The following is an 18973-nucleotide window of genomic DNA, read 5'->3' as shown; positions in this document are numbered from 1 at the left end:
TCAAGCTGTCACTATAAACAGAAACTTGCAAATGTCCTGGCTTGCAAAATTCTTGATTGCATATTGGGGAATGGGAACATCTATATTACTTGAATATTTTTGGTGTTTTGAATTCAAAGCTCCGATGGAATGCCAAATTTATGCAGTGCAAGTTTCAAGGTTGATTTGAAAAATGTTCAGAATCACAAGAGTAATCATAATAAATAAAATTGACCCATACTAATAAAAGAATTTGATTACTTTAGAATTTGACCTATTACACAATTTTCAAATAATTCCAAGTCACAATTGTCCAGTTGTAATAGAAAAACATCAATGACATTGAAAATATTTGTTACTAGCCAAACCCCCCCCAAAAAAAAATCAATGACATTGATAAACAACCATACACTAAAAAGCCATACAACACATCCCTCTTCACTATTTTCTTTTTGGCACAACTTTTGCCATGATCCTTTTCTATAAAATGTTTCAACATTTTAAATCATTACTGGTATTATTAACACTTGTTTTGAAAATCTAATAGTTTTTATTTTTACTATTCATTTTACTCTTCATACATTAAAAAGATGTGTATCATTTAATAACAGAATTACCTCTACTGAATAGAAACTGACATCGCCTGAGAGATTAATGAACCCTTGCTAGAGAGAGCATCAGGACTTCAAGTGTACTTCTGTTTATTTCATCATTACATTGCAGCAGTATTCTACCCTTTTTCTGAACATGGGAAGATAGCAAGAACTATCTAATCCAGATGTATGGCTAGCTTTAGCCGACTGGCATTCATCACAATTTTTTGTTTTCCAAAGATTGACCATGTTAGTCATGTAAAGCGCGACTTTCCCATCAGTGTAGGACCCTCTTTGTCTTCTGACAGATGAACATCAAGCTAGCTAGACCCCCTCGTCTCACAGTCAACACATCATAAGCAAGAACAAGAATGAAACACATTGAAGTAGCCATTCCTTGTGGCACTTTTGGGGAGGAAGCTGTGATTAGACTCTTCGTCCTTCATCATGCTCCTGCCACCTCACCTTTGAGGGCGCTTATGAGAGAAGACAATACTATTTAGGTATGAAACATGAATATGTAAAATGTCACACTCTGTATATTCCTTTGAAATAATGCAAATATTGGTTATAATTACACACTTGGACAAATAAAATCTCTATTTCAATTAAATGAAATAAACGCATGCAACCAAACTTTACGAAATAAAGTTGACAGGACTGATAAAACACTATTATCTTATAAAACTAATAGCTTCTTAATATTTTAGTTTGAATTTTTTTTTGTGTTGCTTATTTGTAAAAGGAATATACAGCAAGTAAAAAGGTGTTCAATTTTGTTTTGAACATTAAATGATTTATTAGTTTCTGCCTTGGTTCATTATATAATACATGTATATAAAGAGGAATATTTTTTTTTTATCGATGACAAAGGTCTAGTATCTTCTAAACTTTCTTAAGACTCTAAAATCTATTGAGAGTAAATAAAACCAGAGTATATATAACATCAATTAGGATAACCATGAAGTATTTGTTTACAGATATAAGATACATACCTGCCAGCTTACTCTGGATGAAAGGTTTTCTACAATTAATCTGTTCTCCGTTCTTGTGGGCGGTCCATACCTGTAACAGAATAATAATTATACTTCTTTGCTCAAAATATAAACTCTGGCATGCAGTTATACATTGTCCATAATATTCTTGTTCCTCTCACCCTATTTTTTGTTGTTAAATCATTCATGATTTACATTGTCCACTTTGAATTACTTTTGCTTCTTTGGAATCACAAATTATTTATAATATTAATATTAACTTATTGCTATATCTGTGTATCATATTTCTGTTTTTATTTTAATAATCCAGTAGCTTTAATAAATTTAAGAGTTGTTCCCGATTTAAATGCAGGGGGATGGGAGGTACTCAAATCAATAAATTGTGGGTGGTTGCATTTTTTTGGTAATTTGTAACTAGAGGCTCTCAAGAGCCTGTGTCGCTCACCTGTATTTACTGATGCTTTGGAAATCATGTAAAATAAGGTTAAAATCATAATTAATAGTATTAGATATTAGATATTATAATGATATCTAAGATAATAACAAAAAACTGCAAAATTTTTGTAAAATTACTAACTCAGGGGCAGCAACCCAGCAACAGGTTGTCGGATTCGTCTAAAAATTTTCAGGGCAGATAAATCTAAATCTGATGAACATTTTTGCCACCTGTCAGATTTGCTCTAAATGCTTTAGTTTCAGAGATATAAAACAAACAAGAGTGCACACGCTGAAATGTCTCGCCTTCTTTACTAATCATTGATATTATGTTGATAGTCCTAAATATAAAGCTTTATTACAACTGTCACATAAACTTAACATTAACCAAGTAAACTAAACATTGACCAATGAACCATGAAAATGAGGTCAAGGTCAGATGAACCATGCTAGGCAGGCATGTACAGCTAACAATTCTTCCATACAACAAATATAGTTGACCTATTGCTTATAGTTTAAGAAAAACAGACGAAAACACAAAAACTTAACACTGAGCAATGAACCTTGAAAATGAGGTCAAGGTCAAATTAAACCTGCGTGACTGACATATATAGATCATAAAATATTTCCATACACCAAATATAGTTGAACTATTGCATATAGTATTAGAAAAAAAGACCAAAACTCAAAAACTTAACTTTGACCACTGAACCATGAAAATGAGGTCAAGGTAAGATGACACCTGCCAGCTAGACATGTACACCTTACAATCATTCCATACACCAAATATAGCTGACCTATTGCATGCAGTATTAGAAAGAAAGACCAAAACTCAAAAACTTAACTTTGACCACTGAACCATGAAAATGAGGTCAAGGTCAGATGACACCTGCCAGCTAGACATGTACACCTTACAATCATTCCATACACCAAATATAGTAGACCTATTGCATACAGTATAAGAAAAACAGACCAAAACACAAAAACTTAACTATAACCACTGAACCATGAAAATGAGGTCAAGGTCAGATGACACCTGCCAGTTGGACATGTACACCTTACAGTCCTTCCATACACCGAATATACTAGACCTATTGCTTATAGTATCTGAGATATGGACTTGACCACGAAAACTTAACCTTGTTCACTGATCCATGAAATGAGGTCGAGGTCAAGTGAAAACTGTCTGACGGGCATGAGGACCTTGCAAGGTACGCACATACCAAATATAGTTATCCTATTACTTATAATAAGAGAGAATTTAACATTACAAAAAATCTGAACTTTTTTTTCAAGTAGTCACTGAACCATGAAAATGAGGTCAAGGACATTGGACATGTGACTGACGGAAACTTCGTAACATGAGGCATCCATATACAAAGTATGAAGCATCCAGGTCTTCCATCTTCTAAAATATAAAGCTTTTAAGAAGTTAGCCAACGCCGCCGCCGCCGCCGTAGCCGCCGCCGCCGGATCGCTATCCCTATGTCGAGCTTTCTGCGACAAAAGTCGCAGGCTCGACAAAAACTGCATTTTACCCCTATGTTCTATTTTTAACCAAGTCGGCCATGATGGTTGGAAAGAGGGGTCATCGGACAAATTTTTTAAACTAGCTTCCCTAATAATGATTATGGCCAAGTATGGTTAAATTTGTCTCAGTAGTTTCAGAGAAGAAGATTTTTGTAAAAGATAACAAAAATTTACAAAAAATTGTTAAAAATTGACTATTAAGGGCAATAACTCCTAAAGGGGTCGACTGACAATTTTGGTCATGACAATTTATTTGTAGATCTTACTTTGCTGAACATTATTGCTGTTTACAGTTTATCTCTATCTATAATAATGTTCAAGATAATAACCAAAAACTGCAAAATTTCCTTAAAATTACCAATTCAGGGGCAGCAACCCAACAACGGGTTGTCCGATTCATCTGAAAATTTCAGGGCAGATAGATCTTGACCTGATAAACAATTCAGATGTCAGATTTGCTCTTAATGCTTTGGTTTCAGAGATATAAGCCAAAATCTACATTTTACCCCTATGTTCTATTTTTAGCCATGGCGGCCATCTTGGTTGGTTGGCGGGGTCATCGGACACATTTTTTAAACTAGATACCCTAATAATGATTGTGGCCAAGTTTGGTTAAATTTGGCCCAGTGGTTTCAGAGAAGAAGATTTTTGTAAAAAGCTAACGACGACGACGGACGCCAAGTGATGAGAAAAGCTCACTTGGCCCTTCGGCCAGGTGAGCTAAAAAGGAAAATGAAAATTTTCTTTTATGGGTTGTTGGGGTCTAAAAAGAAGAAGGTGCCTCACATCCACCATGCTACAGCCCTAAGCCAATTACATGTGAATTAAGGAATTGGTTTCCATAAAATATAAATAGAATTAAATATCTAGGCCACATTATATCTTTAGAACAAAATGAAGTCAGAATTCAGGCTAAAAAAATTCACCATTTAAGAATCTGAATAATTATTTGTAAATTCCTTATTCATACGTATACACAAACTAAAATTGTTATGCAACTGATTAGGCTGTTGTTAACCAATCAGAATCCATTAGTTTCGGCAAAGGTCATGAATTATAGTGAAATACAGACCCACTTCCTGCAAATGTATCAATACAACTCTGGACTTCAATGATAATAGAAAATTACTACAAAAAATGTCTGTCTTTAAAGGTTTATTCAAATCTCATTTGAGACATATTTTTCATACACTAAAAGAGATTCCTTGTAAAATTTCTTAATCAAAGAGAAAATAAATTGTATTTGTTTATTTAATGTTTAAACATGTTATAAATGTACAATTTATACAGCTGATGGTGTATTAGCTATGTGAAAAAAATTAACAACTAAAAATGTCATGTTCTTACAATTTTTTCAATTACTCTACCATATTTTATGGTTGAAATTGGATCAACCAATTTTTTTAAACATTTTTTTTTTAATTCAGATTTAAAATTTTCATTAAAAACAATAATTATTAATTGGCAGATTTGATGGAAAATTATTTAAAGTAATACATTATTTTATCATTAATTCTACAGATTTCTTTAATTTTTATTATTGGGAAAATCCTTTGGATGCTTCAACGGTTTATATTTTCATGTTAATAGTATTAAGCTGTCTAGATCCAGGATTTATGTTATACTACCTTATTTATATTTTTACCAAGAAACTGACAGATTTATCTTGGAACATCTCAAGCATCATTTAGCTACACCAACATGGAAACATCTTAACTTCATTTGCAACATCAACAAAGGAACATCTTAATCGTCATTTGCATCATCAACAAAGGAACATCTTAATTGTCATTAGCAACTTCAACAAAGGAACATCTAAATCGTCATTTGCAACAACAACAAAGGATCACCTTAATCATTATTTGCGTCGTCAACAAAGGAACATCTTAATCATCATTAGCAACATCACCAAAGGAACATCTTATTCGTCATGTTGCTAATTCAACTAAGGAATCATCATTCTGTATCCTCAATTGAGGACAGTTTCATTAATTTCACATCATGCTTCTATAAGTAGATATCCATTCATCAGTACTTCCATGGATAAACTGATGAACCCTGACCGATGGATAGATATATAAATCAAAACTAAACAGTGCTGAAAGTTACCACCACATTTAACAACAGAATTAACAAGAAATCAAGCCAAACAAAACTAACATTAAGGAATTTGAAAATCAGGGCTGTTCATTTGTTATGTAACATATATAATACTGTACCTTTCAGCACTATTGTTGTTCTGTCCATAGCCCCTTCTATAATTATAATTCAAAAAAAAGTCATTGTCAGATGATACCACATTAAGCATGAAGATTCAATAAAATCTTGAATTGATCTTTGAAAATTTGTAGTTAAAAATATGCACTTCAAGTCAACAATTTTACAGTATTTAAATTATTGGTTCCCTGCATAAATTTATTAATGTCGAAAATCAGAATTTCACTAAAATATTTTAATCTTTTATCTTATGTTCATGAATCTAATTATCTCAGTATAGTAATCATTTTAATAATGAAAGTGAAAATTGTGAATATTTAATTCATGTTAAGAAATTTATGTTATTTTGATTGATAAAAATTTGATATACATGTTCCATGTTTTTCTCTAAATTATAAAACATAATTTATAGTCAGTTGATGAAGTTTGACCAATTATAAGAGATTTCAAATTGTCATGCAGGGCTGAAATTTGTCTTTCTTATCTCTTGCTCTTACAATTTCAAATATTTGCATATTTTGTGATCCAAAACGGATTCAACCAATATATTTAAACATCTTTTTCCATTTATATTTCAAATTATCATTTAAACATAATCATCATTATAAAGCTAAATCTCAACTCAATGCAAATCATTTAAACTTAAAACATTTTAGAAAATCCTTCTGAGGCTTTAGGATTGGGGTTTACATTTTAATGTTAATAGAATAAAGCTGATCAGAAAAACTACCCTCATTAAAGTTTTTACCAAGAAACTGACAGGTTCTTTTTATCTTGAACATCTGAAGCATCATTTAGCTACACCAACGTGGGAACATCTTAACTTCATTTTCTACATCATCTTGGGAACATCTTAACACCATTTTCTACATCAACATGGGAACATCTTAACTTCGTTTGCTACATCAACTAGGGAACATCTTAATATCATTTTCTGCATCAAATTGGGATCATCTTAACTTCATAGTAACATCAACAAAGGAACATCTTAATGTTCATGTTGTTACTTCTACTTAGGAATCATCATTTTAATATACCAACATGGGAACATATTAAACATCAATTTGCATCTTCCACTTCTTAACATCATTCTGTATCCTCAATTGAGGACAGTTATATTAATACACACAATGTTCATTATTTTTTTCACAACATCATGCTTCTGAGGAGATATCCATTCATCCGTACTTCCATGGATTAACTGATCAACCCTGATGTATATATAAATCAAAAACCAACAGTGCTGAGAGGTCCCACCATATTTAACAACAGAAACACAAAAAAATCAAGACAAAGTGAAACAGAAGGATTAAAAATAAGGAATCTGCTTACAAGAGCCAAAAATGTCCAATGTAAAATATATAATACTGTACCTGTCAGCACTGTTGTTCTGTCCGAAGCCCCTTCTATAACTATAATTCAAAAGAAGTCATTGTCAGATAATACCACATTATTCACTAACACTTCAGATTAAAAGCACTTGTTATATCCTTGCAAATTTGTCGTTTAATACTACATTATTTTAATAGCATTCTTTAATTAGTTTCTTTTTTTCATAAAACATGGAATATCAGTCAAGATCTTTTAGTATCTGAACATTTTGTTCCTGCTTAAGGCTTAATCATGTTGTAAAATCAGATTTTTTCCAAAATTTTTTTGGTCTTTTATTTAAAATTCATGTATTGAGTATGATACTCAGCCTTTTAGTAAAAGCGAAATACATGAAATCTCAGGTCATATGTCAAGAAATCTATAGTATTCAATTTAATTCAAATGTTTTTTTCTCAACAATATATAATATAATTTTGAACATCAACAATATGCTTTGCCTTGAAGAATTGTGGACAATTTATGTACATCCTACATGTACATACTATATGACTTCAACATAAGCAAGTTTTGTTTAATAAACTGTTAACACAGAGATATGTCTCGCCTTTTTGTTATTTTGATAATGCAAATGTAGAAATTAAAATAGCAGTTCTTTAACATGTAAGTTATACAAATATTCAAAGTCAATGAACGATGACTGAAGGTACATGGCTAAACAATCTCCATGGAAATGAAATGTGGCAATGCTAATACAACTGCATACCAAATACCATTGACTTATCATAAGTTGTTCCCTTCAAAACAAACCTAAACACAAACATAACTTGTAAACTATGTAAAAGTTTCAAAGTCAATGAACCATGATGAGGGGGTAGGGCTATATAATCTCCATGGAAATGAGACTTGCAAATGCTAATACAGTTGCATACCAAATATCACTGACTTAACATTAGTGGTTCATCTTAAACTGATCTAATCAAAAACTAATACATGTCAACTAAGCAAAAAAAAAGTTTCAAAGTCAATAGACCATGGCTGAGGGGTAAGGACCAAATATTCTCCATGGAAATGAGATGTGCTTATGCTTATACAACTGCATACCAATTATTATTGGCCTACCACTAATGGTTCCCCTTGAACTGACCTAACCACCAACTAATACATGTGACTAAGCAAAAGTTTTAAAGTCAATAGACCATGACTGAAGGGGCAGAGTCAAATAATCTCCATGGAAATGAGATGTGCCAATGCTTAAACAACTGCATACCAAATATCATTGACCTACAACTAGTGGTTCACCATAAACCAGACCTAATCACAAACTAATACATTGAGGACCCCCCCCCCCCCCCCGCCCCCCCCGAAACAGCATACCTATGTCTAGATTTTTGACTCTGACAAGGCGAGACAATAAGATTGATCAATTTTTGCTTACTAAATGTTCAGTGGTCGTTTATTCATGCATATGTAGGACACTGTTTTGCTGGTAGAAAAGGTACTGACAAAATGTTTTACTTGAACCCAATTTATTCTTTTCAACTAAAATATTGATCCAATGCCTTGAACTAATATTGCAATGAAATACTTTGATGATGGATTAACTTCTTTAGGTACAGGAAATAAAAACAAAGCATTGGTTGATGAAGCTTGTCCATCCATTAAATACAACAGATTTCTGATTGCCATGCAGCACTGAAGTTTGTCTTACTTATCTCTTCCTCCTCGTCGACTACGTGCTGGAGGATAGTCCCTAAACCCCCTATCTCTACCACCATCACGTCTATCATCACCTCGGGGAGCTCCACGAGCATGCTCAACAGTACATCTGAAACAATATAAATCTAAAGTAAATTTGGCTCTTACTTTGTCATTCATGAATATCACCCTAAATTCCCACAGTTCCTGTAATCCCTTTTACATGAATTGTTACTGTTCCTATTTTGCAAGGTGTCGCGAGCACTTTCTAAACCTCACTGTGACTTTGAGATGAAGAACAGCAATAAACACAATGTTACTTTGCTTTTGTGTTTTTTGCTGTACACATACTGATTTTGTGTTATAATATTTAGTTAACACAAATCTCAAACCTTAATTCATGCATTCCAAATTTATGATGACACACTCGACCTCGGATAAGTCAAAGACTTTCGTCTGATCTTCAACTTTGACTTATTGAGGTTCGACTGTATTATGAAAACCATATTTAAATTAAATAAATAAGTGATGATTTTACAATGTTTGAACTTAATACTAAAAGTACCAATTTTACACATTGAAAGTTACAAACCGCCTTTTCTCAAGGTAAAAAAAATCTGTTCAGGTTATTAGCAATTCATAATTTAAGCATCTGAATACCTTTCTCCACACAAATCTTTCCCATTTAATTCATATATAGCATCATCTGCATCCCTGTAGTCTTCAAATTCCTGGAAATAATATATTGTAATATGTTTATTATTTATAATAAATTTTTCCGCTGGGCGCAGCTTGATACGACTGCAGAGGTCAAACCCTGAACAGTTGGGGCAAGTATGGACACAACATTCAAGCTTGATACAGCACTGAATTTGGATTGTGATTAAATATTTGACACAGCATAGGTTTCTGACACAGAATGAATGTGGTCTAAAAACTTAAAAAAAATTTAATTTACCTATTCAAACCATATCATTATTATTTGCTTTTAAATATAAATCAGAAATAACCAATTTAAAATGGAAAATTTTAAAGAAAAAAAAGGAAAAAAAAATCCCTCCCCCAAATTTTTTGAACCCCCTTATGATTCATCACCCCCATAATCAACCCCAGCCTTCCCTTTGTGGTATGGTACCTTGCAGTACAATTTCAGAGAGATCCATACACTTGAACAGAAGTTATTGTCTGGAAACTAGAAAAATGCTTGTTTTTAGGCCCCTTTTTGGCCCCAAATTCATTTAGGGCAATTATCCCCATACTCAAACCCAGCTTTCCCTTTGTGATATGGAACCTTGTTGTACAATTTCATAAAGATCCATACACTTACACACAAATTATTGTCCTGAAACTAGAACGGTTGTATAAAAATGCTTGTTTTTTGCCCCTTTTTGGCCCCTAATTCTTAAAATTTTGAGGCAATTACCCCCAAAATCAATCCCAGCGGCCTTTTTCATCTTCAGACATGGGTCTCCAAGTGCCTTCTGGACATCCTCCAAAGATTTTGTATGGTTACAGCTATATTTATAATACTTATGTAGGTTATCAAGAGTGTCGTCAAGGCACTTAACTACCTTCACTGATTTGTAGGAATCCCTACATGCAAGGGCTAGCCTATGGTCTTTGCAGTGATTAGCTATTAATGATGGATTAACTTCCTTGAGTTTTGCACATACACCATTTTTTTTCCCCAGATAAAACTGACGCTCCATCAGAACCAAACGCTGATATTTCGGAAATAGGCAAGTCAGCAGAAACTAGTTCCTGTTTAATTTTTGTCAGTAATTGGGTCAATATCCCTAATGGACCTTGAGATGAGGAACACAGATTTATGACTCTCATTAAAAAATTAGTCCGCCATACAATTGTGGAAGCTGTGATTTTAAAAATTGACATAAATGAACTAGGACTGGTGTTTTATAGAGCTGATGTGATGTGAAAAAAAGTATAAAAAAATAAACCTGAACAAATAATTACAAAGGACATATTTTTTAATGATTTTTATGGTCAGAATTTAGGGATTATTTCCTGAGGAGAGTGACATTTTTCACTATCTTTCGGGGTTGGGCACTTGACGGGAAAACGAATCACACTTGCCACCCCGAAAAATCGCACCACACATGTGCAAGTGTCTCAGCTTCAAAATGAGCCATCATACATATCCAAGTTTACGATATGGCCTGAGCAACAGAAGACAACGTTAACATTACCGCCTATGGAGAATCTATTACGCATATTGCCCCAATTGTTTGAGCACGTCCATCATTTATCAGTGGGTCACTAATAAAGGCATTTTTAATGTTACATTCTGAATCTATGAACCTAGCACAAATTGCAAGGTGTTTATGAGATGTAATGTCAATTACTTCATCGACCATTATTGAGTAAGTGGGGCTTTTTCTCATTTCTTTCAATAGATTTTCTTGAACTTCATCACTGAGTAGTTGCAAGAGTTCTGTAACTATATTCCAACTTGTATACTTAGCATTTTTGGCTAATCGTAGATTGGCTAAATTATATGAACCAAGTTCTATAATTAAATCAACAAGGCTTGAAAATAAGTCGAGTGAAAGGTTGTGTTCTATTAGGTAATAAAGCACCTTCAAAGCATCTTGAATGGCATTATGTGAGTCAGCTTTAATTTTTATACTACACTTTTCTGCATTTATTTCTTCGGATTCTTTGTTTACTGACAATAAGTGTTCAGCACAGTGTTCATGCTCTTTTATTTTGTCAATTCTTAAGGTCACACACCCTGAAGAGCTCCATGCTCCCAGTTAAACATTTAGGGCAATTACCCCCAAACTCAAACCCAGCTTTCCCTTTGTGATATGGAACCTTGTAGTACAATTTCATAAAGATCCATACACTTACACACAAGTTATTGTCCTGAAACTAGAAAATGCTTGTTTTTTTGCACCTTTTTCCTAAAATTTTGAGGCAATTACCCCCAAAATCAATCCAAGCCTTACCTTTGTGGTATGGTACCTTGCAGTACAATTTCAGAGAGATCCATACACTTGAACACAAGTTATTGTCTGGAAACTAGAAAAATGCTTATTTTTGGCCCCTTATTCCTAAACATTTTGGGCAATTACCACCAAACTCAATTCTAGCTTTCCCTTTGTGATATGGAACCTTGTAGTACAATTTCATAAAGATCCATATACTTACACACAAGTTATTGTCATGAAACTAGAAAAATGCTTGTTTTTTGCCCCTTTTTTGGCCCCTAATTCCTAAAAATTGGTGGCAATTACCCCCTAAATCAATCCCAGCATTCCAGTGATGCAGCTAATCGTCTGACCTGTCGGACCTAGGGGCAGAATTTTAGTGGGTCTGGCAAACGACGTCTTTGTGTCAGACCCAATGACTGGCAAATATTTTTACTGTTTGGGACCGTCAAAATTGAAATTTCTGTTGGTCCTTGTAACCTTGGCTTCCAAATTAATAATGTAGTTGAAAGGCATTGAAAACCAAAAGTTCAAATGAAAATATTTATTGCTGGTAATGGGTAAACTGATTTTGATCATCTCTGCGTTTATCCAATTAGCGTACTTCATGTGATCATAATTATTTTCGAATTTCTCGGGACTTATTATTACATATAGCAATGAAAACGAAAGTAAATTTCCAGTAAAAATTTGAGTAGAAGCATGTTTTCAGCTTCTATTTGATAGGTGAGGGATAATTCTGATGATTACAAGACTCAGCATGTGTATTCCACACACGCACGGTTCATGCATAGTGCGTCCAGACAGAAAACCAGGTGTCCATGGCAACGAGAACATTGTTAGTATGAAAAAACGACTTTCGTCTCCATATGACATATGACACATCAGTGGTGCATGAACAGTTGGAACAATAGATGGCCAAATCAATTATGTAGTTGAAAAGCACTGAAAACCAAATGTTCTATAAAGGGACAACTAATGTCGTAATGACCAGATTAAAGTACCGTAGAAACTCGCCTATTAGTCGGTTGCCCTTTTCAGCTCCAAATTCTAAGGATTTAGTCTTGCCCTCGTATAAGTCGGACAAAATTTGGACATTTTTTTTGCAGCTGACAGTTACTGAACGCCGGTAAACCAATGCAAATCCACGAATTATATTCATTTTCTGCATGAATGTTTGTTTGGTTTGAATTTAGTTGATGTTGATTATGATAATTTATATTGCTATTAATAATAAAGATGTATTCATTCCTGTTGTTTTGTTCATTGTTTGATTAGCCGTGTGTTGTTTACGTAATGCATCAATGATTTTGTAGGGTATGACTAACAACCTTTGTTTGAGAAAAGCAAACATAAACCAATATGAACCTGAACAAATTAAAAGTCAATCAATATTTTTCACAGCACACATAACTCAGTGTTAAATGAGCATGTACACTTCATAATTCTTATTATATTGTGATGATTAAAGGATTAAAAAAATTAAGTGAAGCTAATCAACTTTATATTAAAATAACCCCAACTCATTAGTGTCATCTGTTCACCCATCACTGATATTTTTCACACCTTTAGTAATTACAACCTTTTATCTCTTAATTAGGGGTTATCAATGGATTATATTGGCTTGTCAATCAATTTTGTAATTTTTGTGTTTACATGTACCTGCACTAGCGGATTTAGCGGGGTTTGGGGGGGGGGTTCGGGAAAATCCCCCCGCTTGAAAATCTTGAAATACTTTTTGTGAGCAAAAAGCATACAATCACTTAATCATTTTTTTTTTAATGTTATCTTTATTAAAAATTGAATATTCAGTGAGCACTTAATTGGCTGACACGTTCTCGCTACACTCCGTTAAATACACACATGTCATAATTACATTGGCCTGGGGAGAAATAATTAGAGAATCAAAGGATTTAATTCAGACCATCCAAGGCTGCTATCCTATATTTTATAACTTTGTTGGTTTAATAATTAAAACGACGTTTTCTGATAGCTTGATTTGAAGAAAAATACTTTCTCACTCTATAATATCCACAAGATTTTTTTATTATTTTTTTTAATTTCTGCAACTGCTGCGACACCTGCTGAATCTAAGGATATTGCAAACTTTATTTCCACATCAGTACCTAGTGCTGATATGTATAGCATTCTAATTAAAAACTGGCAACCACTTATCATAGTTTTTTTTCCTTTTCCTAAACGAGAAATGTACGGGTTTAAAAGATGCTTCAAATATGCGTTGCTCCACTATTACCCATGGATTGTATATTTAACTTCACCGACGGAATTTACTGCAAATTTTGCGTTTTGTTCGCTACTGACCACAACCTCGGACACATAATTTGGTAAAGGTAAATGGTGAATGTTAACTTCACGGAAACACAGAATACCACCAAACAGCCTTATTAAGAGAATTACAAGACTTTCAGCTCTTTCAAACTCTTAAAGACCTATTTGCGATCAACCATGACAAGCGAGATACTCAATGGCCTTGCTTTAATGCATATTCGTATCAGCACGGAAATTGTCAAAACTGCAGTGATCAATCAGTATGCTAGAGCCTATAACATCAGGATGAAATTATCAACAATAGACTTTCAGGATAACTTTGTACATTCAATGTTTGCCAATTTTCATTTATTGAGGTATTTTTATCTGGAATTAAATAATTAAACTAATCTAAAAATTCAATTTTGATTAACCATATGACGGATGAACAAAAAGTGTGCCAATTATTGAAAACATAAGGTTTGGTTAACAATTAAGAAAGCTTCTATAATGTTTAAAAATACTTCTCAAACCCCCCCCCCCCCGCTTTAAGCTCTGGATCCGCGCCTGTACCCGAGACATTTTAATAATGAATAATATTTTGATCTTGGGAATGAATCTTAAAATTATTTTTGATTATTGTATGATTTATAAGTATTGAATTGATATCATGATATCACAATAATGACACATTAACTCCGCTGAAAACATCCTTTTACATAGTTGGTACATTGTTATCTCGTTTTCATTTTTGGTTCTTGGCTCTTTCTTTTGGGTTTATGCACAAACAAAATGAAAATCAATACACAAACCGGAAACAGTCGGAAATTCGACACGAATTGACAGAAAAAAGTTTACAAAGAACAAATAAAACACAAAGACAGTATTGTAGTCATTTATTTTAACAAAATCATTTTATTTAGGGATTTATGTAGGTATGGCAATCACCAACGTAGTTTTGACCAGGATTTTTCCTCTGGTCGCTGGATCTCGTCTATTAGTTGGTACCCCTCTCTGGATTAGGAATTTTACTCCCAATTTTCCGACTAATAGGCGAGTTCCTACGGTAAGTTATAAAATTTAACAATAAAATGCTCTGCTGGGCGCAGCTTGATACGACCTCAGAGGTCAAACCCTGAACAGTTGGGGCAAGTATGGACACAACATTCAAGCTTGATACAGCTCTGAATTTGGATTGTGATTAAATATTTGACACAGCATAGGTTTCTGACACAGAATGAATGTGGTCTAAGAACTTAAAAAATTTTAATTTACTTATTCAAACCATATCATTATTATTTGCTTTTAAATATAAATCAGAAATAACCAATTTAAAATGGAAAATTTTAAAGAAACTCTCAAGAGCCTGTGTCCCTCACCTGTATTTACTGATGCTTTGGAAATCATGTAAAATAAGGTTAAAATCATAATTAATAGTATTAGATATTAGATACTATAATGATATCTAAGATAATAACAAAAAACTGCAAAATTTCTGTAAAATTACTAACTCAGAGGTAGCAACCCAACAAAGGGTTGTTTGATTCGACTGAAAATTTCAGGGCAGATAAATCTAAATCTGATGAACATTTTTGCCACATGTCAGATTTGCTCTAAATCCTTTAGTTTTAGAGATATAATCCAAAAATCGATTTTACCCCTATGTTCTATTTTTAACCAAGTTGGCCATGATGGTTGGAAGGAGGGGTCATCAGACAAATTTTTTAAACTAGAGACCCTAATAATGATTATGAACCCTGAACAGTTGGGGCAAGTATGGACACAACATTCAAGCTTGATACAGCTCTCAATTTGGATTGTGATTAAATATTTGACACAGCATAGGTTTCTGACACAGAATGAATGTGGTCTAAGAACTTAAATTTTTTTAATTTACCTATTATGGTCCAATATCCAAAATCTAAATACATGGTTAGATTCAGCATATCAAAGAATCCAAAGAATTCAATTTTTGATGAAATCAAATAGTTTAATTTTGGACCCTTTTGACCTCAATGTGGACCAATTTGATAACAGGGCCCAAAAATCAAAATACATGGTGAGATTCAGCATATCAAAGAACCCCATATATTCAATTATTGTTGAAATCAAACAAAGTTTAATTTTGGACCTAAACTTGGACCAACTTGAAAACTGGGCCCATAATCAAAAATCTAAACACATGTTTAGATTCAGCATATCAAAGAACCCCAAGAATTCAATTTTTGTTAAAATCAAACTAAGTTTAATTTTGGACCCTTTGGACCTTAATGTAGACCAATTTGAAAACTGGACCCAAAATTAAAAATCTAAATACACGGTCAGATTCTGCATAACAAATAAATAAATGTGGTCAAAGATTTTACAAATCTAATGCGCCATTCTGTGCAATTAAAGATTACTTCTTGAAATTTTTCAATATTTGAAATTTGAAAAAAAAGTAATATTTGAAGAATAATTCTTTTTAATTTCTGAAATCTGAAATTAAAAAAAATTGACCCCCACAATTTCTTCCCCCCCAAAAAATTCTTTCCCTCAAGATATGGTCATAATCTCAATTCAAATTTAGGGAGGTAATTCAAATGATGTATTTGATTTATCTCCCTTACACTGCTTTAAATTATGTTTTGTTCTTAAGAATTTGTCAGTAACTAGGACAACCTTGTTTTTCCCCCTTTTTTGCCCCTAATTAATAAACGGTTTGAGCCATAACACCCCAAGGCAAATCCTAACCATCCCTTTGGTATGGAAACTTGTGGTATAATTTCAGAGAGATCCATACACCGTTCCACAAGTTATTGTCTGGAAATTAGAAAATGCTTATTTTTGGCCCCTAATTCCTTAACTGTTGGTACCATAACCCACAAAATCAATCCCAACCTTCCTTTTGTGGTATTTAACCTTATGGTAAAATTTCATAGAGATCCATTCACTTAAACTAAAGTTATAGTGCGAAAACCAATGTGTCTCCGGACTACGACGCCGACGTCATACCAATATACGACCGCAATAAAAACAAGTATTATCTTAGTTTTCTAAGAGTGTTTTTTTTCTTCTTCATTTTAGTTAATGTATGAACACAACACATATATTCGTGTTGACGTACAAATGTAGATTGCCACTGTCTTTGTTTTTGATCTTATTGTTCTTATGCCAGTTATTGGCATAAGAACAATTAGATTATCTTGTCACACGTTGTGTCAAAGTACTCCTGTGAGGAATAACTCTTGGATCATCATTTATGTATCAATATATTGAATAAACTACAATGTTCATGAATATGAATCACAGATTAAAATAATATATAACAAAATAAAAAAAAATGCTCCCCTGGGGTGCAGCTTGATACGACCGCAGAGGTCGAACCCTGAACAGTTGGGGCAAGTATGGACACAACATTCAAGCTTGATACAGCACTGAATTTGGATTGTAATTAAATATTTGACACAGCATAGGTTTCTGACACAGAATGAATGTGGTCTAAGAACTTAATAATTTTAATTAACCTATTCAAACCATATCATTATTATTTGCTTTTATATAAAATTCGTAAGGGTTCCGCAGAACCCAGTGTCTCGCCTACTTTTTCTGTTAATCGCAGGCTCAACAAAAATGAGGAAGTAAATCAATAAAAATAGTACAAATCCAAAATAGTATAAGAAAGTTATTAAAATTTTAAAAGAAAATCTAAGTCCATTTAAAAGTAAAATACGGAAAAAATGGATTTATTTTTTTACAAAATGTCCTTCTAGATACTAGCTTTTGATCATAAACAAGCTTCTGTCCAAGTTTGGTACAAATCCAGGATAGTTTAAGAACGTTATTAAAATTTTAAAAACTTTAACCACAGAGTGAATGTGTTGTTTCCTGGCAGAAAATCTTAAGTCCATTCAAAAGTAAAATAAGGAAAAAATGGATTTATTTTTTTACAAAATTTACTTCTGGATACTATCTTATGATCATAAACAAGCTTCTGTCCAAGTTTGGTACAAACCCAGGATAGTTTAAGAAAGTTATTAAAATTTTAAAAACTTTAACCACAGAGTGAATGTAATATTTCCCGGCAGAAAAACTAAGTCCATTTATAAGTAAAATATGGAAAAAATGGAATTTATTTTTACAAAATTTACTTCTGGATACTATCTTATGATCATAAACAAGCTTCTGTCCAAGTTTGGTAGAAATCCAGGATAGTTTAAGAAAGTTATTAAAATTTCAAAAACTTTAACCACAGAGTGAATATTTGTGGACGCCGCCGCCGCCGACGACGCCGAAGGAATGTAGGATCGCTATGTCTCGCTTTTTCAACTAAAGTCGAAGCTCTACAATAAATCAGAAATAACCAATTTAAAATGGAAATTTTAAAGAAAGAAAAGAGAAAAAAAATCCCCCCCCCCCCCCCCCAATTTTTTGAACCCCCTTATGATTCATCACCCCCAAACTCAATCCCAGCCTTCCCTTTGTGGTATGGTACCTTGCAGTTCAATTTCAGAGAGATCCATACACTTGAACACAAGTTATTGTCTGGAAACTAGAAAAATGCTTGTTTTTTGGCCCCTTTTTGGCCCCAAATTCCTAAATGTTTAGGGCAATTACCCCCAAACTCAAACCCAGCTTTCCCTTTGTGAAATGGAACCTTGTAGTACAATTTCATAAAGATCAATACACTTACACCATGTACACACAAGTTATTGTCCTGAAACTAGAAAAATGCTTGTTTTTTTGCCCCTTTATGGCCCCTAATTCCTAAAATTTTGAGGCAATTACCCCCAAAATCAATCCCAGCCTTTCCTTTGTGGTATGGAACCTTGTAATACAATGTCAGAGAGATCCATACACTTACACACAAGTTATTGTCATGAAACTAGAAAAATGCTTGTTTTTTGCCCCTAATTCCTAAAATTTGGAGGCAATAACCCCCCAAAATCAATCCCAGCATTCCCTTTGTGATATGGAATCTTGTGCTACAATGTCAGAG

The 18973-nt window shown here is 33.3% G+C and overlaps 1 protein-coding gene and 1 long non-coding RNA gene across 4 annotated transcripts in view; one reads left to right on the top strand and one right to left on the bottom strand.

The window, feature by feature from the left end:
* LOC127698632 (uncharacterized) overlaps positions 1-16580 on the top strand; it is a 60119-nt gene extending 43539 nt beyond the window's left edge. Inside the window, exons 2-3 of the long non-coding RNA XR_007980920.1 lie at positions 15123-15218; positions 15841-16580. This is a non-coding gene — a long non-coding RNA (uncharacterized LOC127698632). The remainder of the gene's footprint in view (positions 1-15122; positions 15219-15840) is intronic.
* LOC127698617 (serine/arginine-rich splicing factor 6-like) overlaps positions 1-18973 on the bottom strand; it is a 30778-nt gene that overhangs the window by 4397 nt on the left and 7408 nt on the right. The window contains exons 3-7 of one of the 3 annotated variants that reach the window (XM_052202170.1): positions 9437-9507; positions 8790-8906; positions 7123-7161; positions 5752-5787; positions 1568-1637 (exon numbers count right to left, since the gene is read on the bottom strand). In XM_052202170.1, the coding sequence (XP_052058130.1) occupies positions 1568-1637; positions 5752-5787; positions 7123-7161; positions 8790-8906; positions 9437-9507 (333 nt within the window). The remainder of the gene's footprint in view (positions 1-1567; positions 1638-5751; positions 5788-7122; positions 7162-8789; positions 8907-9436; positions 9508-18973) is intronic. The other 2 variants (XM_052202171.1, XM_052202173.1) reach the window with 2 other exon arrangements.

This window comes from Mytilus californianus, unplaced genomic scaffold, assembly GCF_021869535.1.
Source record: "Mytilus californianus isolate M0D057914Y unplaced genomic scaffold, xbMytCali1.0.p SCAF_4, whole genome shotgun sequence".
Lineage (NCBI taxonomy): Eukaryota > Metazoa > Mollusca > Bivalvia > Mytilida > Mytilidae > Mytilus > Mytilus californianus.
This window is presented reverse-complemented; position numbering and strand designations above follow the sequence as displayed.